Source organism: Nannobrachium achirus (genome assembly GCF_963921795.1).
Source record: "Nannobrachium achirus genome assembly, chromosome: 21".
Taxonomy (NCBI): Eukaryota; Metazoa; Chordata; class Actinopteri; order Myctophiformes; family Myctophidae; genus Nannobrachium; species Nannobrachium achirus.
In genome coordinates, this window is record NC_137828.1 from 36485640 (window position 1) to 36509698 (window position 24059).

General features: G+C 42.2%; 1 protein-coding gene across 2 annotated transcripts in view; it reads left to right on the top strand.

Moving 5' to 3' along the window:
- oxsr1b (oxidative stress responsive kinase 1b) overlaps positions 1-23516 on the top strand; it is a 132680-nt gene extending 109164 nt beyond the window's left edge. Inside the window, exons 12-19 of one of the 2 annotated variants that reach the window (XM_080752155.1) lie at positions 227-304; positions 4203-4238; positions 6342-6525; positions 7028-7079; positions 19694-19746; positions 22059-22127; positions 22897-22961; positions 23256-23516. In XM_080752155.1, coding sequence (XP_080608281.1) covers positions 227-304; positions 4203-4238; positions 6342-6525; positions 7028-7079; positions 19694-19746; positions 22059-22127; positions 22897-22961; positions 23256-23330 — 612 coding nt within the window. In that variant the 3' untranslated portion in view covers positions 23331-23516. The remainder of the gene's footprint in view (positions 1-226; positions 305-4202; positions 4239-6341; positions 6526-7027; positions 7080-19693; positions 19747-22058; positions 22128-22896; positions 22962-23255) is intronic. The other variant, XM_080752156.1, reaches the window with a different exon arrangement.
- The last annotated feature ends 543 nt before the right edge of the window (positions 23517-24059 follow it).

Genomic DNA, 24059 nt, shown 5'->3' on the forward strand with positions numbered 1-24059 from the left:
CACGCATCTAGTTTTATCAGTGTAACGTGGACCAGAAACCCGTCTATACAGAATGTTTCACCATCACTGTCTCGTCTCTTGTTATTTCTCTCGTCTCTTGTTATTTCCATGCATGAGATGAAATGTCATTTACATGTCTATGCAGTAGCGTCTTTGTGTCCTCTTGTGCGTTGTTTCTCCACTGAGTGTAACCCTGTGTGTATGTTATGTGTCCTGATCGGCGAAGGACCAGCAGCCGAAGCCTGTTGGCGCACCCAGGCGCCAAGTGCGCTTCTCCCTCCCGCTCGAGCTGCCCACCTCCAGGGTTGTTCATTTTGCCACCACAAATACAGATGGCTGTCCCCTAACAAGGAAGGACTCTCGCTCTATCTGGCCAGGGTTAACTAGGGAATATGTTGTGACCATGAGAGCAGGAAATGTTTTAAAAATAAAGCTTAAGATGAGAGGGTGAAGAACAGGGCAGGAAGTAACAAACTCCGTTCACAAGAGGCCCCCTGTAGTGATCACTTTGCAGATATGCTGACCAATACCAGCTCAAGCACAATTATTTAAAATGAATTAAGCAAACATGTTGTCTTTTGCAGTAATGATTATTAGCCAGATTGTTCGACAGTCGTAAGTCTGTTAAGCGGGTCTTATTTAGTTTCCGGATAGTTTCTTTGCATTTCTTTGATGTCCATCTGGGAAAGGTACTGTCTGTTGTCTTAGCGCTAGAGTTGGAGGAAGAGGACACATGCGTGTTGTGTTCGCAGATAATAAGCATGTTTCCTCAAGCTGATAGAAGAGACTTTGTTCTAAAATTACGTAACTTCGGCTCCAGGCATCAGAAGACACACCACAAGCCTGTTATGCAATGGCTTAGTTGTTACAGCTAGGTTTTCCAAGTGGCGTACAACTGGAAAGGAGCCAAGTTGTGAACTTTCCTTTCTTAACTCATCTGGTGCCGATCCCGAACTAGTTCGGCTTTATTTCAATCCAATACAATCTTTTTTTTATTAATTCACTTACCCCGAGCTGCTTGTAGAGTCGTGGGTGGTCCTGGCTCGCTAGCCGCTAGCCAGCTAGCCGTTCTACTCTGTCCGACGATATATTCCATTAAAAATGGTTTAAAATACATTTTTGAGCTCCCCAATGTTCACCCGATGTTCGGCGCCGCTTCCGATGAGTACACGAGTGTGCCGATCCCGAAGTAGTTCGGCTTTATTTGCCTGGCTTGATTTTTGTAGCTACTAGCCGAAAGCTAACAACGTCCCGGCCGGCCGGAATTTGCGAACGCAATCGCCAATCTCCGCCTAATCCAATGAAAGACCGCATCTTTAAAGGCTTATATCTCTTTTTTGTGTTTTAGGAAAGCGGCGCGAGGTTTATTTACGGCGAAATCGCCCAAAAATGATCTTTTAGATGACAAAATGGGAATAGCCATTCTGTTAGCATCTTCATCCGGGACATTTCCATGCCGTGCATGAACGTGAGCACGTCAGGTCCTGGAAGCTGAAGTCCTGGAAGCTAAAGCACTCGCCTATGAGAGATGCGCTGGCATTCTTTGGCCCCTAGAGGGCGCTGGCGCTCAAAGAGTTAAGCAATGGGGTGGGCCGCAGCCAGAGGCTATTTGGGGGTCCTTGGCATGTAAACCTGAACCGCCTTGGGCATGGCCTCACATTGTTATGCTTTATGATTTGTGTTAAACTTTGACATTTATAGCTACAGTACATACTGTAGATCTTCTGCTAGTTTAATCTGACCTTAGGCTCTCATTTCTGGCAGCACATGGAACAGGAGCATGTGCATATACGTATAGCAGATTTGGAACACCAAATAAACAAGCTAATTTCCACGATTGAAGATTTTCTTCCAAACTCACATTATTATTATTATTTTTGCTTCTACTACTACAGATTTTGTCCAAAACTCACACACAAATACTGTAGGTACACAATCTCTTTCAAGTCATGTGTTTTTTGTCCCCAACACATTAGGCACGAATGGTGCTAATGATACTTCATACTGTTTGGCAGTAGTTGTCCGGCTTGGCATAGATCTGTACTCAGAGGAGCACACTTCTCTATAGTTGATGCATGTAATCAGCCTATCCAGTATATTATAAACAAAAGCACTGTTTCAAGCATGGTTGAATTCATTCGTTCTATATTTTTATCTTTTGCAAAGTTTGGAGAAGAGTATAGCAAGACTCTTGAAAGGTTCATGGTTATATGACTCATTTAGCAGTCCTTTTGTGTACACAGGTCAAACCTTAAGCCATTTAAGATGAAGTGAGAGTTACCTTTCCTGGAAGCCATCTGTATTTCTGTTTCTATTTCTGTTCATAAATCACATTGTCTTTAATTCTACTGACCAAATCAAACCCTTTAATCAATACCAGGTTGGTTGATTGATTGATTGATTGATTGATTGATTGATTCAATCAGAGCAACTAATGCTCGTTGAGGAATTCAAATTCATCTCAAATGCTGTCATGCTGTTTTGTTCCTGGCTATTTTTTATCATGGCAAAGCACATTAACGCCCATGAGCTCCACTCCAGAACCCCCATGACTTTTTTTTCCTTTGACATTCAAATGAAATTATCTGTCTTTTTCTTCTTCTTTTCAAAGAAACTGTATTATATGGTGAGCCATGAGCTCTTTCACAAGCTTTTATTTCATTACACTTACTTACATAATGCCTCTCTCTGACCTAAAGGACCGTTGCAGTCCCCATAGTAATAGTCCACAGTAGTTGCGAGACACTGTTGGGTGGCCGTTCTGTCTGACAGCCGTCCACATGTCGCATATCGTCGCTGTCTGGCAAAAACCTTCACATTTTCTCCCTTTTACGTTTTTTTCCTAAATGAATGCCCTACTTCGTCGTACAAAAGTAGTGAACATGAATATTGAACCAATGAAAAGTATAAAAAATTGCTTGTGAAAAAAATAGGGCTAGGACTTAATTCATTACAAAAAAACTATAATACACATTTTAATCACGCTTAGTTTTTGCACCACAAAAACTTTCTCACTGGACGAGTTTCAGGCGTACAGATCATACCGGTGCACCAGTCAACAAACGCCCAGCGCAATGGGAGAAGAAGCCGACAGACCGATAAGTGTTTTAATTGAAAAAAAGGTTAAATATTTACTGTACTGTATATGCGATTAAACATTAATTACAAAGCCTCTTAATTAATTTGTTCTTTTTTGTAATAGAGTCCCAGCCATAGAAAAAAGCAAGGTTTTCACCTGATATCAATGATTATCCTCTCTGACAGTTCAGTTTGTCTTGGCTCTGCGGTGCCGAGAGTCGCCCTGGGCTTTATATTAGTTTTGCAGACCAGCAGTCTTTAAGACTTTGATTATTTAGGACAGTGTGTGTGCCTCTTTTCACAGAATTTCCTTTATAATAATTTCTGCTTTTTAGCTTTCATAAATCTAATGCAAAAAAGAAAAAGGCATGAATAGGCAAAAAAAGAAATCACCCGTTTATAACCTAATTATCACAGTTCTCAACACCTGTAGCTAATGAATGAAAACAGGTTCAATTTGATTCTGTAGACAGAATTAAGGCCAGATTAATTATCAAATTATTAGACGCTAATTTAGTGTTGGATAGCATTCCTTATATTGTCCTCTCCAGGCTGTTACAACACTCTTGGAGGGAGATGGTGATAATGAACAGGACAGATAATTTATGGAAGTAAACGAGTGAGACAGTCCTACTTGCTTTCTCTGTGCGTATGTGCTTGCTTGCTTGCTGGTGCGGGTGTGTTTGTGTGCGCGTGTGTGTGTGTGTGTGTGTGTGTGTGTGTGTGTGTGCGTGTGCGTGCGTGCGTGTGTGTGCGTGCGTGTGTGTGCGCGTGTGCGTGCCTGCATTTGTTTGTACATGCGTGTGTAGCCTATGCAATATTTTGCCTTACTCTAGAGCGGTGATTTCCAAACTTTCTAGCTCGAGACACAAAAGAGAAATGTGATGCCTCCCTAGGAGACAAACTAGCATAACATGGATTCCTTTGATTGTATGAATCCCTTTTGAAAAATGTTAGATTTTCTTCTTGGAAAGCGTTGGTGTTAAGTGGTCAGATGGGTGGGCCGCGGACGCTTTCTAGATTTTTACGTGGGCCCCTGTCCAGAAAATGTTGGGAAACACTGCTCTAGAGATCAAAGGATTGTATTCTACTCTGATTGTAATTTCTGGTGTGTTTTTCAACAGTCGCCGAGAGTGAAGGAAGGATCCACGAATTCAGAGGTGGGTGTTTTTTTTTTTTTTTTTTTACCACCCAACACTGTGGGTGTGGCTAACTTAAGCTGGGTCACCACCCACCTGAAAACCAGTTGTACTTAATGAACTGGTGGGTGTGGCCACATAAAAAACATAATTTCAACACTTTATGTACACATTTTTGAAAAAAGAAAAAAAAAATGTTTTGTTTTTTTAGTTTTTTTTGGGGGGGGGAGACCGCTCCTTGTCTTTTAAGTAAGGTACTTGAGTAAATGTTCTTAGTTACTTTCCACAACTGCTGAATGATTTAGTGGTGAATGGCACACAAGTCGTCAACAGCTGATGACTGCATGCAGCCGAGAAGTAAACAAAGATAACCGCTTACAGTAGTGTTTTCAACATGATGTGTGATGAAATATTAATCAGCTTGAAGTCCACTGTCCAATGTGTTATGATTAATTATGAAAGTGATGGCACACCGCCAGCAAGCAACTTAACTCTTCCAGTTTGTTTTGTCACATCAACTGCAGCAACTAAACAGAACATGTATTGTTTATTTTGTGCGCATCAAACTAGCGCACAGTTGGCACATATATGGCATATATATATATATATATATATATATATATATATATATATATATATATATATATATATATATATATATATATAAATAATATGTTATTATTATTATAAATAGCCCTTACACGTTCAAAGATATGAGCTCCAAAATGATGTGCAGTGTGTGGGTTATGGGATGTGCACTGTGCATACAGTATATGAGGGATGGAAAGTAACTTTAACTGGTGCTTGCATGATAATATGTAGGAGCATCAATGTAAGAAATACCCGTTTCGTTTAATGGCTACCCCAGCCCGCCCACCCGCCTGCGCACACACCCGCCTGCCTGCACACACACACAGAGAGAGAGCTGGTTAAACATGTTGCCTCATGCTAGATGCAGAATAGATGTGCCTCATGCTAGATGCAGAATAGATAGTAGATACACCATAAAAATGCTAATATACAGTATACGATTTGTGAAAGTGACAAACGGGCTTTACAGTTATGTCAGGTGTGTTCATATGCTAATGGTGATGCGATTTCAGATCAATTGCTCCAGCCACTGAGGAGAAACGCTGTTTCAGACAGACAGACAGACAGACAGACACTCACTCACTCACTCAGACATTCGCAAAATTATAGTATAGATATATTATTACCCATATAAATATTATTATACTAATCATCTCCATATTTGGGAATTTAAAGTTTTAATTAAAGTCAATGGAGAAAATTCATTCACAAATACATTTAAAAAGTTTTATCTGGAAGGAATGAAGTTAAACAGGTACTATAGTGTGGTGGTGTGGCAACCACACTAATTAAGTCCCTGAGGGTAAATTAGGGTATTACAGCAGCATAAAAAATATTATTAAGTTATAATTAGACAATGCAAGAGATGCATTACCAACAACACTCAACAAACCACCTTCACAACCATACACACACATGTACTCACAACCCCAAACAAACACGCAAGCAAGCAACACCACATGCACACACTAGTTAAGTCTATAACAGTTGGACAAGTGGGCACGTCAGAACCCGTTATGACCCTGACCCTCTTTGAGAGCTCAATTCTATTGACGTGAGGTACAGATCATCCAAAATTAGTGGGAGCAATTTAAAACTTGTATTGCAGACATATATGTGTATATGTTTGTTTGACCATTTTAGAAACACAAGTCTGTTTTTAAACTAGAAAATGTGCAATTTTGGGAAATTTCTAGTGTGGTTGCCCCGATGCGAGTCGTGGGTTGCGCCACTGAAATCCATGGAAAATTCTGGGACCCGAGGAAAACGTTGGCCGTGTGACGTGCGATTCAAAATGGTGCTGATCGGATCCTTCGTTTGTGATGTCTTGTGATGTCTTGAGAGAGAGATCTCTCTCTATAGCGCGCAATGAGGGCCTCTCCAACTCTTTTTCCCGGGCTGAATCAGGGGCCCAGCATGTCCCTGTTTGGAAGCCTATTACGGACGAACGGTATGCTCCTGTTAGGGCAACCACACTAATATCGGAGCTGAATATACAGTTAAGACGGGACATAATGGGAGTTTTCTCTTTAGGTTTTCCAGACAACGGAACCTTTGAGTAGCCAGCACCAGCCCATGGCCGCGGGCCAGGCACAACTACCTCAGGCTGCAGGCCAGGTCCCATTGCAGCCCACACCAGCCAATGCCCAACCCGCTGCCCAGGCTGCAGCTCCCACAGCAGGCCTACCCGCTGCTGCCGCCGCTCCCACCCAGGCAAGTCAGCCCTGAACCACACCTTCATCAATTGTAAGGATGGGATGTTTTTTTTTTTGAGAGAGAGATCGAAGCAGGGACACCCCCCCCCCCCCTCAACACACACACACACACACACACACACACACACACACACACACACACACACACATACGACATATTGTATAAAATTGTGTTGCAGATTAAACTTTTTCTTAGATTTCATAGATGACCTCATAGACTTGTTTGACAGCATAATCATCAGAGTTGGATTCATATTCAGACACATAACCACTTCAAACCGTCAATTACAGAGTGAAAGGCCAGGTTTACTACTTACTAAGTAAACCTGACCTTTCACTCTGTAACCCACCATAGTAACTCTGAGGACCCCTTGAAGACCCCTGGTCTAGACACACACTGTAATTTCATCCCTGATTTCTGACCATGTTTTTATGTGGATTAAGTCCTGCTTTAAGGCAGGCAGCATTCATTCCGCTTATTGTCTGTGCGTTGACAGGCCCCAGCTGCTGCAACTGATGCTGTTCAGGCGCCCATCAGTTTGGTATTAAGGTTAAGGTGAGTTTAACATCTAGCTACAGTATATACCGGTATGCATATACAGTATATATGTATTGTGAGACAGTGATTTATTATGAATGATGCATATTATGAATCATGCTTGTTTGTATGTAGCCTACTGGCAGCAGAGAAGAAGGGAATAATAATATTGAACATACAAGTATATAGGCTTAATCATTAAAATTATTATAGGCTCGACGACATCAGTCCATCAATATTTGCAAATAGAAAGGGGGGAAAACAGCTAGTTTTGGCACAGATGCCTATATGTCTCGTAAAGCAGTCTGTCTTGGAGTTCCAGTAACATTGTTTAACTATCAATTTCTTAAATTAGCCTTTCATTATATTTTCTGGCCCGCCATCTAATTGGCCCGAGGCCAAATCTAATTGCCGACCCCTGACCTAGAGTATTTCTTTGGTTTTTGTTATTGTTATCAGTAGAGCATCATGGTCTTTTGCTCTGTAGTATGAACCGTACAGAGAGGACTGTGCATTGATGATGACAATGGAGAGTGAATCTGGGACAAGATTAAAACTATGACAAAACTACAACCTCAATGTCAATTTAACAAAATAAGATAAAACTTTCCAGATCGCAATGACATTTCATAAACATGAATACCCTACTATACTAATACTATGAATACCCTTAGTGACAAGACAGTCACCCTAAAGATTGAACCGCCTGAAGCTCGTAGAATGATTGAAGTACGAGACCACATAGTCCATGTGGAGTTCCAAACAGACAGAGGGTCAGATGGACAGTCTTTCTATACACCTGTCACTTCAGGTCCTAAGGAGAGACCTACCTTTTGCCTCCCAGAGGGAGCTTCTTGTGGGTTATAAAACAAGAGGGACGAGTTTAGCTTATGTGAGGTAGGGCATTCACAAATAGTGATTTTTAGTATTCGAATGATTCAACCTCAAAGTATTCGAATAGTTGAATATTCAACAGGACTGGCCAAACTGTCAAATATTAAGTAAGCAAGAGGCGAACATTGTGAAACTAGCCGATCTTTGCGAGGCGTTGTGAGCATGTAGATCTGCTATTTTCACAATATTTATCTGTGGAACCGAGTCACATTAAATGTAATACCTACAATTCCAAGTGCTTGTCAGGGTGGGGGTTCAAATAATGTTTATTTTGGGGGTCACGGCCTAAAAAGGTTTGAGAACCCCTGGTATAGAGGCAGAGCATTAACAAATTCATCCACCAGGGGCATTGACAACTCATCCTTATGACTTCCTATCTAGTCAAGCTTTATAAACTACATATTTTTTAAAGAGAAAAAATTAAATAAAAAATAAAATAAGCGAATATTCGACTTTGGTGAACTTTGATATTCGAATATTTGGTGAATGCCTTAATGTGAGCTACAGTATGTGTTACCTGGGACCAGTGACAATAACCACAATCTGTGCAAGTGTGGTTACTATCTCAGATCAAAGGTAATATTCAGCTCCTATGAGTTTGAACAGCCTATCAAAGGGTGTACTGTCCACAGCTTCAACATAACAAGGACCAATCAAAGGCTGTGAACGGTGCTAATATTGTTGTTAAATGCCTTCTGAAACTGACAAACCAATCGTAAGCCTCTGTATCCATGATGTTATGGTCAAAACGGCATTCGATTGGTCTGTTCTTGTTTGCTTAACACATGACATCATGATCAGAACAGATTTTGATTGGTCCGTGCTAATGTTTGGGTTAACACAAAGTGAAACATAGGAGCGGTTTTCACAGCTCAAATGTGTGTGTGTGTGTGTGTGTGTGTGTGTGTGTGTGTGTGTGTGTGTGTGTGTGTGTGTGTGTGTGTGTGTGTGTGTGTGTGTGTGTGTGTGTGTGTGTGTGTGTGTGTGTGTGTGTGTGTGTGTGTGTGTGTGTGTGTACTGTATATATTTTACTACTTCAGATTTTATCCAAATATCGCACAATAATGTTTAAAATGGGTGAAGTGCTCCTTCAACATTATACATTAGCTTGGTAGCTAATGCTAACTTAAAGGAGTAGTTCACCCCCAAAATGATTTTTTTTCTATTGATTACTCATGCCATGGAGAGTAGAGTTCAATAATATTTTTTGGTTTTTGTCACATTCCTAAGACAAAAATTTGATTTGAGTAAATTTACCCCCATTGATTCCGGATGGTGACCCGTTTCGAAACGGATCACCATCCGAAATGAATGGGGGTAAATTTATTGTTATCACATTTTTGTCTTAGGAATGTGACAAAAAACAAAAAATATTATTGAACTCTACTCTCCATGGCATGAGTAATCAATAGAAAAAAAGTCATTTTGGGGGTGAACTACTCCTTTAAGTGTGTACATTTCATTTTAGTTTACCTACAGTATTTATGCAAAACAAACAACACCCTTCATCGTCCAGACCTCAGGAGTTCGTCCGAGGCAGCTGCCATTCAGCACTGTGGTGGGTGTGCTGTTATACTAATTTGGGCGTTGATGTCACCAAATACGTCCATAAGCATGAGTGTGTTGTGTTTGCGTCATCAGTTTAGATTCAAAGTACTAGGCCTTTGGTTGTAATTCAATATGGGCATATGAGAGTGTCATCCCTTATTTTGAAATCATGGATCGCATCCATGAGAAGAAGAAAGGCCACAGGCGTGCCATGCGCGTAAAGCGGTTGTTCAAGTACCGCGCACGCCGTTTTAAAACAATTTACGGGCAGAGTCTCAACCACCAGGTGGGACAGAATTCACCCCTACTCCTTGACGAACTCGGGGAAGAGCAGAAGCAGATCTTTGCAGCTGACCAGATAAAGAGTGAGACTCTCCAAGCTGAGGCTGGCGAGAGTCCACAAGAGAGGGCTGCTGACATGTCCTCCGCAGTCGGGCAGTACCCAGCAACATTTGGACACTCTCTGTATGAGCTGAGGACAGAAAATCTAACTTTGTCTCAGGAGCTACAGGCTGCTCAAGTGACAGTAGCGCAGATAAACCAGATCGTCTTGAAGAACAGCCAACGAAAAGAGGGGAAACAGGAGATGCAAACCATGAAGGACACACTGACCGCCGAAATGGACAATGTCACCAAAATGAAAGAGTCGCTCCACTCAAACCATAAGGACTTGGAAAACAAATGCGATGAACTTGTGACCGCCGAGACCAATTTAGAGAAAAAGAAGTTCCGCAGAATGCTAGATGCCTTGCAGGAAACGCTAACCTCCATGGATTGCGAACAAAAGAACCTTAGGCTAGGTTTCCAGGATCACTTTAAGGAGTTGACCAGTGATTTCCAGGACTTCCGGAAGGAGATGGAAGTGACCGACAAGTTGATCCAGGAAAGACAGCAAGAGTTCAGAGAATATCAGACGTTGGCGGCGAGGTTTGACACCCTAGTTCAGAGAATCAAAGGAATGGAGGAAAAGCTGAGAGCCACAAGGGCCAAGTACCAACAAGTGCAAATCTCCCTGGTCTCCACCCAAAAGGCCTTGACAGAAACTACAGAGGAGAAAGCCAAGCTGGAGCATGAACGGGACAGCATTAAGGGAGAATGGATCTCCCAGGAGCAGGTTTGTTTCATTGAGAAGTACGCCTTGACAGAGGACTACAGGATCCAGAAGGGAACAAAAGACAGGAACTGGATGAAGGAGAGAGAGGAGCTGTTTTCGAAGAAGCAGGTGATCACCGAAGACCTTTTCGTGGCTCGGAACAGGGGCGAAGATCTAGACGACGAGCTGACCGCTACAAAGACCGTGCTGCAGGACGAGCGAAAGGAGTTAGGTGAAGCAGAAAAGACTCAGAAGAAATGTGATGCCGAGAATATAGTGTTGAAGGACAAAGTGACCAAAAAGATCAAGATGATAGCCGAGTTCAAGAGGAACATGATAGAGAAAGGCAAGACGATCAGGAAGCTGAGGAAAGAGGTGTCAGACCTGGAGGCCTGTGTGGACCTGATTTTGCAAAGGAAGAAACAGAGGTTCACCTTGAAATCAATTATAAAGAATCATTTCCAAAAAATTGAAGATGATCTCATTAAAAAAGCTGCAGCTTTATGCTTGGACAGTGGTTCACAACCTTTTCTGGATCAGGGCCCACGTAAAAATCTTAAGCGTTAAATGGACAGATGTGCTGGTTGAATGCATATTCAGTTTATTTTAATGATCAATCATCAATTAAGTTGCTTCTTAGATCAGTGTAAAGTAGTATACTATAAGTTCCCATTTATCATTATTATGTTTATTTATATTAATGTTATCTATCGATCTATCTATCTATCTATCTATCTATTTTTTTCCCAAGCTGTAATCCTGGGTGCTACCTCCCCTTAAACAACCTGGGAGGGCCTTGAACTGAGCTCATGCGCTTCCTTCAGTGCATAAGGAGTGATCAGTCCACTTCTTATCACCTGACAGGGGGGTGTTTCCCCGGTAGGACTTAGCGATTGGAAGGGACATGTTATTCCAACCAGTTCCTTTCCCCTCCATCAGGCGCCCCGGCTGGCCAGGGGGAGGCATACTAGAGACCAGGATTACTGCATGTTTTTGTGAGGGTATCTACCCTGGGGAACATGCAAACTCTACAAAGAAAGGCCATTTCGCCAACCCTACCTAGGGTATGGGCACTGATGACACGGAGGAGAGGAGACTTGAACCCAGGACCTTCTAGCTGTGAGGCGACAGCACTACCGACTGCGCCACCGTGCCATCTATGTATCTAATAATCTATGTATCTAATCTATCTATCTATAAATTCCAGAAACCCTGTCTGTCTGTCTGTCTGTCTGTCTGTCTGTCTGTCTGTCTGTCTGTGTTTACGCCCGTAGCCAATCACGGGCCGTGTATAACCGTAGCCAATCAGAGAGGGGCAAAAGGTGACATCATAATATCAAGGCATATATAAATAAGGCTGCATACGGGTATTTATACAGTTTATAAATAGGCAATCTCTAGACGTGAGCGGCCCGAGGTAAAGATCCCTTAGGGATGGGTGAGGAGATGGGTAAGGATCTAGTATTATTAATAACTAGAAAAATATTGTTCCTTCGAAACAATTGTGGGCTCGCTTCAAGCCGGAAAACAATAGCTATAAAAGTACAAAATGTCAAGATCGCAGGCAGTGCTCTCTTTGACGTTACTGACGTCAAAGATTGGTCCATTTTGTTCCAAAAATGTGTTGTGCAAAAGTTGACCCGCTGGTGGCGCTATAACAGGCCAATGTGAGAAGGGTGGTATCTGTTCCTTGACCTATTGGGAATGTGCTTGCAAGATTTCACGCACATTGCAGGCTGTGTTCATGATTTGAAGTGTTTTTGGCTTTGGCCACTTTATCGCTGCTTGCGGCTATATTCATTATTATTATTTTTTTGTGTGTGTGCACTTCATAGGCATATTAGATAAAGGTCCTTAGATTGTGTGTAGAATGTTTCATGCAAATTGCAAAAAAAAAATCCTAACGGGTTTAAGCGTTTCACAAACAGCTCAAAATGATATAGCGCCCCCCTTTGGCCAATTGGGGTAAGATTGGTTTTACTGATATTTGGACTAACACTCTACATCTTTGCCAAATGCCATGAACATGTTACTTTGCATGTATGATTTAGAGGCAGAAGAATAATTTGCATAAAACTGCAATATTCATTGAATTTATTTAATAAAGCATGTTTCAATTTTAAAGAAATCCGATCCGACAGATCTTTAGATATCCGTCCAAAGTTCACGTAAAAAAAGTTTTGTGCACGTGGAGCGAAAATTCCAGAATATAAGCGGGTTTACGCGTTTTACAAAATGGCGGAAAATCAAAGGGCGGAGCTTACTTAACAACAACATAGATGTCTTCCGCTCGAGTCAAAGCACGCGTGTAACAAGTTGCATGTCTTCAAACGAAACGAGTCATGACTTATGCCCGTTTGAAGTTTGAATTTTCAAACGCTTCGTATAGCGCCCCCCTTTGGCCGATTGGAATAAAATTGGTTTCAGTGATACTTTGACTAACCCTCCACATCTTTGCCAAATGCCATGAACGTGTAACTTTGCATGTATGATTTAGAGGCCGAAGAATAATTTGCATAAAACCGCAATATTGATTGAATTATTAAAAAATTATATTTCACTTTAAAAGAAATCCGACCAGACAGTTTGACCGTATTGGTCCAAAGTTCATGTGAAAAAAGTTTCGTGCGCGTAACGAAAAAAACCCAGGAGGAGATAGATTTTTACTGTTTTTCATATTATTCCGAATTGTGGGAGACCTAAAGGTCAGAGGTCAAAAGTTAGAGGGTAAAAGTTGTTCGGCATGAGGAGACGCATACGTGTATACAGGTTTCATGACTGTAACTCAAACACAGCATGAGCTATACCTGTTCAAAGTTCGCACTTTCGAAGGCTTCCTACAGCGCCACCATTTGGCCGATTGCTATAGAAAATAATAGCACACTTCGCCACTGTAAACTGAACACATTGATGTTTTTATTTTCATTTTCTCACTAAGTATGTAGGAGTAGAAAGGAACCGAAGTTTTTTTGATACTTGCACTGACTGCACTGACTGCCTAGTATAGAAATAATGGCAATATCTAAAGTGTGCTCGCCTTATAGGCGAGCCCACAACTAGAGGTTTGTGCCCGCTTCGTAGTTTTTGAGCAGTGGTAAACCGCTCCATAGAGTGGCTGTGCGTGTGTCTGTAGCCACTTTTCCTCAGCGTTTTGCCATAGCAATGTGTTTTCCTCAGCGTTTTGCCATATCAATGTGTGTGTGTGTGTGTGTGTGTGTGTGTGTGTGTGTGTGTGTGTGTGTGTGTGTGTGTGTGTGTGTGTGTGTGTGTGTGTGTGTGTGTGTGTGTGTGTGTGTGTGTGTGTGTGTGTGTGTGTGTGTGTGTGTGTGGCCATATTACATCACCAATTACATCCTAGACCTATCTGTAGCCACTTTTCCTCAGCGTTTTGCCATAGCAATGTGTTTTCCTCAGCGTTTGCCGTTTTGCCATAGCAATATGTGTGTGTGTGTGTGTGTGTGTGTGTGTGTGTGTAGCCATATTACATCACCAATTACATCCTAGACCTATATCCTAGTCTTTTTCTGCAGAAGGTGTGTGTAGCCTGTATTGCATCACCAATTACCAATTGAAGACGTTATGCAAGCACGACCACCGCTCACTTCACATTGGGTGTGATTTTTGGAGCGGTGAAAGCGCTCCCAATAGACAGGTATGTCTGTGGCTGGCTGGCTATGTGGCTGGCTGGCTGGCTGGCTGGCTGGCTGGCTGGCTGGCTGGCTGGGTATGTCTGTAGCCTGGCAATACCTTGAGTGGCCACACAAGTTAAAGGAGGGGCGCTGTTGTGCAGGCACAAACACACACACACACACACACACACACACACACACACACACACACACACACACACACACACGCATACACAGATTCACCGCTCTACTTCGAACCGAGGTTTGATTTTTATAATAACCTGACCAATCATGGAAAACGGCACACTTATAGTCAAAGTGTCATGTGAAGCAACCAATCCTCAAGCTTATTGGGCAGATGCCCATTTTGTGTCCATCTGGCATATGCTATGCTACGGGCATAGACTAATGGCCCTTATATATTGTATGCCTCAATATTATGACATCATCTTCACTGTGTTTTCTCAAGAGTTTTCCCATTGTATCCTTTCGAACATACTGTATGCCAGTTTATGCCCATCTATGCCCATCTGCCATATGCTACGGGCATAGACGGCCCCTCTCATGGCCCTTATACTGTATACTGTATGCCTCAATATTATGACATCACCCTTTACGTTTATATCAGGTCACACTTATTGATGGTGACTTCACCAAGACTGCTGGTCCCTCATTTTCTTTTATGGTGATGGTGACCCAATTGATGACGTCACTCTGTGTTATTTCAAGGGTTTTCCCATTGGATGACGTCAGTGCAGACACGCAGACACAGACACGCGGACGTAGATTTTCCCTAATTTATAGATAGATAATAAAATATTTGTGTTTTGTCAATTATTTGGGGGCCCATTTGCAATATCCTCACGTCCCTGTTTGAGACTTGTAGGTTATAGATAACCCATGTTCTGATGTACTCGTTGTCCCCCCAGCTAAAATGTTTTTGAAGCGGTGAAAGCCGCTTCCAAGGTTTGGCTTTGTCTGTCCCGTATATGTCCCGTGCATGTCTCGTCCAGAACGAACAGGTGGTAATTGGTCGGGCTTCACATGACAGTTACCCACCTGCAGAATACAATACAATACAATACAATACAATACAATACAATACAATACAATACAATACAATATAATATAATACCAGTAAGACTCCCTAATCGGGAGATAAGCGACCATCAGGTCGCAGTGTGATTTTAGGCCAAAATGTGTAGAAGTGTGGAAAAATGTGATGGTGGCGCTATATGGGACAGATACATGTTGATGAGATGAGTGTAGCCATACTGTGTACCGATTTGCGTGATTTTAGGGCAAAATCTGTAGGAGCAGTGTCCAAAAATTTGTTTTAAAAAATCGGCCTGAAGGTGGCGCTAAATGGGACAGATATATGTTGATGACATCAGTGTAGAGCAAGTGTGTACCGATTTGCGTGATTTGAGGGCAAAAATTGTAGGAGCAGAGTCCAAAAATGTGTTTGAAAAAATCGGCCTGAAGGTGGCGCTAAATGGGACAGATCCATGTTGATGAGATGAGTGTAGACATACTGTGTACCGTTTTGCGTGATTTTAGGGCAAAATCTGTAGGAGCAGTGTCCAAAAATGTGTTTGTAAAAATCGGCCTGATGGTGGCGCTATATGGGACAGATCCATGTTGATGACATGAGTGTAGACATACTGTGTAGCGATTTGCGTGATTTTAGGGCAAAAAAAAATGTGTTTTAAAAAATCGGCCTGAAGGTGGCACTATATGGGACAGATCCATGTTGATGAGATGAGTGTAGACATACTGTGTAGCGATTTGCGTGATTTTAGGGCAAAAATTGTAGGAGCAGTGTCCAAAAATGTGTTTTAAAAAATCGGCCTGAAGGTGGCGCTATATGGGACAGATCCAAGTCGATGACATGAGTGTAGACATACTGTGTACCGATTTGCATGATTTTAGGGCAAAAATTGTAGGAGCAGTGTCCAAAAATGTGTTTTGCAAGAATCGGCCTCATGGTGGCGCTAGAAGAGGGCCATGTGAGAAATGAGGGCTGGGGTCTCCGCGCCACCGAGGCGGACAAATATGTACCGGCCCCGGCTCTCCCGGACGCTCCTAGCCCGAGTTACGGCATTTTATGTGAGCTGCAGTGTAGGGGGTCCTCCACTGGGGGCGTCACCACTTTTGCATCCGTTCTGGAGCACCAGGAGTCGGTGGTCCCCGGGAATTCCCCGCGAGCAGCCCCGTTGGGGTGGTGATTTGGTCATTTTTGCACATTTGGTCATTTTTTACACCTGGGGGTCCCCCAGGGACCTGGGGGTCCCTGGAGCTCCGGGGGTCCTTGGAGGTTGTAGTTTGGCAGGCAAGGAGTATGTGTGCAAAATTTGGCATGGATGGGGGCAACGGTTGCGGAGATATGAGCAGGGCAAAAGTGTGACGTGTGACGTGTGACGGAGGGACAGACGGACGGACAGACAGCCGGTGGAGGTTTTGGTAGTAAGTGCGACCTGACGGTCGCAAATAATATTAAACACATTTGGCCGGGTGGCCAAATGATTGCCTTCACCGCTTCACTTGGAACCGAGGTTTGATTTTTTTCCAAGAAAGCCTATAATAATAATGGTTTGTTTCCATTGGGGTCCTATGTAGAAAAGGAGAACAAATTTCACCCATTGTCAAATCTGTGTTGAACTGATTGTGGAGTGGAGCTCCCTCTGGTGTTTTTGATGTTTTGGAAGTAGTTAGACAGGTACATGGGTGTCAATGAGCCGTAGTGTATCTCGTAGACCAGGCCCATTGCGGGTTGCTGTACTCTTTGTCCTCTACCCTGAGCCAACCCACCCTGGCAAAACAGGGTTTAAATGAGCTCTAGTAAGGCCAAGCAGTAGCCTGACCAATTTGTTTTCGGATGTCTGGAGCCTTGTTCTAGAGATCTGCGCGGGACTGATTTTTTAATCCCATTACCGCCCACTCTCCACTTGATTTCTGACCAATCCCGCCCACCGCCGCAATGATTTCATTTTTGCGCACAGGGTAGTTTGTGAACAAATGAGAGAAAGAGAGAGAGGGAGAGCAAGAGAGAGAGAAAGAGAGACTCCACGTAGCCTACTCTAGGTGTGTGTGTTGTCCTCAGCAGGGGGAATTATGTTCTCTACATATTCACATCTTGCTAAAGTATAGATATAAGCTCTATGTCTGGTTTATTGCGGGAGAGTGTGGGATTCTGCAGGGTCCGCTGGCTTTATTTTGACCGCCTGCTCCTGCCCGCAGGGATTAAAATACCGCCCGCGCCGCAACTATTTGCGTCGGTTCCAGAAAGTTCCGCGGGAGTGCGCTCCGGCTGCAGACCTCTACCTTGTTCTTAAGGCCTTTGAGGTACCATGAGGTGCACGTGTTTTCGTACTAACATTGAATGAGTGCTCCTGCTAGAGTCTTACTGACCAGTGAGGAGACCCTGTTCTTTGGTTGACTTTTGAGCGGTGCTGACCGCTCCTACATCTTTCTTTATGTGGCCAAGCTTCGTGGGACGTTTTGGCATGTACTGTATGTACGGTACAGTACATAAAAGGCACCGCTCACTTCAAATTCTTTTGATTACTTTAGTTTTTTCACCGGAAAGATGCCGGTGCCAACGCTGGGTTGCCTCAAAATGCAACTAAGGTATACATACCTTAGGCAACCAGACTATTGTTCTTGTTCATCTTTTTTCTGTACACTTTTATTTCGCCTAGAGTAAACCTTCTTTTCTGTAACCCCAAAAGTCCATTGAGTTCAGTGGATGTTTTCTGTAACCTTTTCTATAAACCTATAACCCCAAATGTCCATTGAGTTCAATAGACTTTTTCTGTCCCTTTTCTGATTGGGCAATATCATGTCCAAACAGACAGGATTGGTCATGCATAATGTGACATCACAATATGTCATATAAATGGTAAGCCAAACACTTGCAATTTCCCAATATTGCAACTTTCTAGTTTCCTCTGAGGAAAAAAAATCACACCCGTGTGAACTGAGCGGTGGTCGTGGGGGGGGGGGGGGCTGTGTGTGTGTGTGTGTGTGTGTGTGTGTGTGTGTGTGTGTGTGTGTGTGTGTGTGTGTGTGTGTGTGTGTGTGTGTGTGTGTGTGTGTGTGTGTGTGTGTGTGTGTGTGTGTGTGTGTGTGTGTGTGTGTGTGTCTGGCCTGGCCTGGCCTGAACAACAGCGCCCCTCCCTTAACATGTGTGGTCAGAAAAGGTACTTCAGGCTACATACAGACACGCACACACACACACACACACGCACGCATACACACACGGCCACGTATAGGAGACGGTGTAACCACCGCTCAAAAACTAGGATATAGGTCTAGGATGTAATTGGTGATGTAATATGGCTACACACACACACACACACACACACACACACACACACACACACACACACACACGCGCATATTGCTATGGCAAAGCGCTGAGGAAAACACATTGCTATGGCAAAACGCTGAGGAAAAGTGGCTACAGATAGTGGCTACAGATAATTGGTGATGTAATGTGATGTAATATGGCTACACACACACACACATATTGCTATGGCAAAACGCTGAGGAAAACATATTGCTATGGCAAAACGCTGAGGAAAGATGGCTACAGATAATGGCTACAGATAATAATCGTCCGCCCTGTCTTAAAGGCACGTAAGTCTACTTGACTTTTATTTGTGTACTTATCGCAACACTTTATATATGCTGCTGCAGAATGTCCCCTCAGGGATGAATATAGTTTTCTGATATTTAATTTGCAGCTCAGTGAAATGAGTCCTTAACCCATTTAGGCCTAAAATTATTGAATGCTTTAACCAGTGAAAAATAGCAGATATACAAGCTCACAGCGCGGCACCGAGTGCCGCGCTGCGAGCTTGTAGATCTGCTATTTTTGAAAAAGTTGTGAAAATGTGTGCAAATCTTTGAAAATATGTATTTTCAAAGCGAACGTTTGTAACTCAGATTTTGCTTCTGGGTGGTCCCTGGAACTAAATATTTTGAGATGGGAGTCCGTGGCCAAATAAATATCATTTTGGGGGTCCTTCCATGAAAAGGTTTGAGAACCACTGACATAGTAGTCTCTCAAGAACAGACTAACTGAGCTCCAGGTAAATGAAAAGGACCTTTTCTTTGATGATGGCTGGCCAGATTGTTGACATACAAACATCGGTTTTTCAAAAAATCTTAGAAGGATTCAAAAGACACTTATGTAATCGGGTCAAAAATCTAATTTTCACGATTTTTCAAAAATAGCAGATCTACAAGCTCGCAGCGCGGCACTCGGTGCCGCGCTGTGAGCTTGTATATCTGCTATTTTTCAATAGTTAAAGCATAAAATATTGCGTCATAATGTGTTCAGGTCTAAATGGGTTAAACATCACTGCTTCACATCACTATAAAGACTAAGAGGATGGAGTTATCAGGATACGGTAGCTAATAATTAACCTTATCCATTATCTATCTGTCCTTTTGCCCTACAGAAACTTAAAGAAGGAGCTAAATGATATCCGCTTTGAATTCATGCCAGGGAGAGGTAAGTAATGTCTCATTAACCAACTATTTGTATTCTGGGTATATATAAATGTGTAAATGAGAAATTGGATTTTGGAAATTGGACTTTGGGTTAAACATTTATGGCAATATTTCTATTATTGCGTATACACAGATAAATAGATATTGTCGTCGTTGGGTTGAAACCTTGTATGTCCAAAACCGTTTGTTTTGTATTCATCATTTAAAAAATGATTTCAATCTACAAGCACGTGCTTGTAGATCTGCTATTTCCACTAGTCTTGTGTGACAGTCTTTTATGATGAAGAAGGGCTTTACTTGACAAAAAAACGTACACATTTGAAACTTGGAGATACAAGGTTTTTGCCCAACAGTGACGATATGGAAACCTCGTATGTCCGAAACAGTTTTTCAGGATTCAAATTCAAAAATAGCTAAAGTAGCAGATCGAAGAGCTCAAAACGTGTTGCCTCGCGCTGCGTTTTAAGCTTGCTACTTCTGATGCTTTTGGGTGACGCTGCAGTAGGATCAAGTTCATTTACAAAAAATTAAAAAAGTTAAAAGTTAGACGTTTCTGCCCTAACGAGTAACGACATCTGTAGTCAGTTGGTCAAATAGTCTCACGTGGACTGTTGTTGACTCCCACAATTTGCAAATTCTCCCGTCATATAGTCTGGGCGACAGAAGTTCTGATCATGAGTATGCGATAAAGCAGATGTGACGGGTTTCCGCTCGACAGCGACGATATATTATATGCATATTGGTAATGTGATGTCTCTAATCGCTGTGTCTATATGATATGATTGTATGCTCCTCGGAAACATGGGATAGGGAAAACATGAAGCCCCCACTTCTATCTCCAACTGTCTCCTTGTCCTCTCCTTTATTTCAACACCTCTCTCTCTCTCTCTCTCTCTCTCTCTCTCTCTCTCTCTCTCTCTCTCTCTCTCTTTGCACAAGACTCTTCTAGTGCTGTAGGCAGGCATAGCAGTGGTGGCCACTTGCATTTTTCCCATAGAGATTTCAGAAAATATTGATATAAATTATTGTAAACCTGGAACCAAGCTATCCAGGCCCCTGGTGAATGATGACCATAAAACATTTGATTGTGTTAAAATATATATACTTTAAAACAGCAAAACAAAGGGTATTTCCTAAACATAGTATCATTAAATAGTCAAATATTATTTTTCACAGAATCGAATGTTTTTTTGTCATGATTCACCAGGAGCCTGGATGGCTTGGTTCCAGGTTTACAATAATGTATATCAATATTTTCCGATCAGATCTCTATGGGAAAAATTACTGGGCTTTCAATTTGTGGAACCAGAAAATGGACGCCTCCACACTGTCCACAGCGTGAGGCGAAGAGGGAAAGGGAAAGTGTCGTTCTTGATTGTGTTACATTTAGGTAAAAAAATAAACTGTAGAAACTGACAAAAACCCAAATACTTTTGCGCGCACTGAGGAGCCCAGCCCAGCCCCCCTGCTGTAAAAGACTTCCCACGGCTAGCCACAGTTTGGAGAAAAAACTATCATTAAAGCTATACTGTGTAAGTTGCTCAACTAGTGGTCAGTAGCGTCCGCGTCTTTCGGCCGTTTTTCGCCGCGGACCGGGCCTCACACCCCCGCGTCACCCCCGCGTCTGCCTCCACCTCGCCGAGATCTATCTTTAGAGGGGCCTACAAATATGGCCGCCCTATTGTGATAGCTAGCGACCCCACTTCAAGATGCGCTGTGATTGGCTGGCAGTGTATAACCCTCGCTGTGATTGGCCGGTAGTGTATGATGACGTAATTTTTGCGCGAAAACCGGACCCCGGTCAGGATCATAGAAAACATATAAAGAGAAGGCTTCAGAAGCTGAAAATAACGAAGTGGGTGTTCTAAAACTTTAGCGATTTAAGAGTTAGGACAATTTTAAGATTTGTTTTATAAAAAAAGTTACATGGTAAAACTTTAAATATGTAAGTTATTTGTCATATCTGCCCTGTGAAACTTTAGTTTCCGAAACCTAGAAGCCAAACTGAAATGTAATTTCTATTAATGTTCCAACGTTCAACAACAGAAAACATGATGAAGTTGTCTATCGCAATATCGAGCGACAATGAATCGTCAAGTAAAATGTCTTAATCGTGACGGTTTTAGCCATGACGGTGCACAGTAAACTCCATGGAAATCCAGACAGTGTGTTTCTAATGATCTCATTGGGACCACACTCACCACAGTGTAGGATGGATGGACTGGATCGACTGACTGTCATTCTCCTTAGAGTCCCCCTAAAACCTCTCTTATAGCCTCTCTTGTAATGTGTGTGTTTCTCCCTGTGTTTCAGACACAGCAGATGGTGTGTCCCAGGAACTGGTGTCTGCAGGTTTGGTGGATGGGAGGGACGTAGTTATAGGTGAGTTACCCCCAACTAACTGTGTGTGTTTGTGTGTGTCAATCAATCAAACTTTATTAAGGACACTTGGTCCATAGCAACATAAAAAACATAAAAATAACATATAAATACAAACAAGAGCGGACATGGTCCACATAAAATCATAAATGATTATACGTGTGTGTGTGTGTGTGTGTGTGTGTGTGTGTGTGTGCGTGTGTGTGTGTGTGTGTGTGTGTGTGTGTGTGTGTGTGTGTGTGTGTGTGTGTGTGTGTGTGTGTGTGTGTGTGTGTGTCCTTTATTTCAGTAGTTCTCAAAACCTTTTCTTGGACCCCCAAATTATTACGCTTTTGGCCGCAGACCCCCATCAGAACATGTTGTGCCAGGGACTCTATATGTTTCAAAAATATTCAACGTTATTCGAATTTTTCCAAGATTAAAAAGAAAATGCAGATCTACAATCTCACGGTGTGTCAGTGCATCACACTGCAAACGCTTTGTGAGCTTGTAGATGTAAATGTACAGTATATGGGGTTAAAGTTGTTAAACTCCTCGGACCCCACTTTTAGAACCACTGCTTTATTTAATTCCTGCCCATTATACCATGATTTAATACACACAGAGCTTGTGTTGACTCTTCCTCGCTTTCTAAATAAGAATAGATGTTATGATGTTTGCTTTTCTTGTACAATTTGTGTGAGGAGAAAAGGAGGCTGCCATCTTTGAGCTCCTGGTCTGCTGTGGTTGCCTTTTGGTTTGATTGGAATAAAATATTGTTCTCTCTTTTCAGTTGCAGCTAATTTACAGAAAATAGTTGATGAGCCTCAATCCAATAGAAATGTCACTTTCAAACTGGTGAGTGTAACACTGTTCACATGGGTATCTTTGGGACAGCATAATAATACAGTGAGCTTTAGTGAGTCACAAATAAAGTGTTAACTTTTATTTGGGTAATAAATTTGGGTTAGGTTACTATGTCAAGCAACGCATTACTTCCTCCATTATTTAAGTTTTTTGTTGTTATTATTGACATTCATATGCTTTGTGAAAGACAGCTTGCCATCATAAATTAATCATTAAGATTAATTAAATAATTCAAAAATAATGAATCAATGATGAAAATGATTTTGTGTCTCCATGCTTTTGCAGGCCTCTGGTGTGGAGGCTTCTGATATACCAGATGACGTCAAACTGATGGGCTTCGCTCAGCTCAGCATTAGCTAGATAGTTGTTCTACCTGGGACCGTGACTTGCCTAACAAATGTGAAAATAACACACAAAAAAGAGTTTAAATTGCGTTGTTTTTCGTTTCTATGGCCGTAAAGAAAACACTACTGCCAAAGAAAACAGTACAATTTTCGTCACCCCATACGATTACGCAAAACACGGCCTCAATGGTTGGCTGAAATATCAAAACGTACCTTGTAAGAGTCACTCAGAAAACGTTTACAATGTGTATGCAGAACGATGAAAGTATCTACAAAAGAAAACTTTTTTTTTCCTTTGACATGATGTTCTCTCTTATGTTCTCCTACTTTTTTGTCTGTAATATGTGATGCATTTGCACAATCTGAATTAACACCCCCTTGAGTCCCGGTAAAGCGTAACAATGCCTTATTATCAGCAGAACTACTGAATGCACGTTTTTTTGGGGGGGAGGGAGGGAGGGAGGTCCCCACTTACAATGTGGAGCAGATGTTGTCCAAAATGTACGAACGTGGTTTCAATTACCAATGTTAAAACTTTTTACTTTTTGTTTTGTTGTTGCTTTTTGTGGAATGAGGTGATGGCCAACCTCCTAAGTGAGCCTACATCAGTATGTCTAAGCGCCTTGTCCAAACAAAATGTTACATATCTACTTCCTTAGCCACGCTGAAACAACCAACCTCACAGAAGAGCCCAAGATGCCAACGTGCTATGGACGGGTGGATGGTATTTTTTTTAAACACTCCA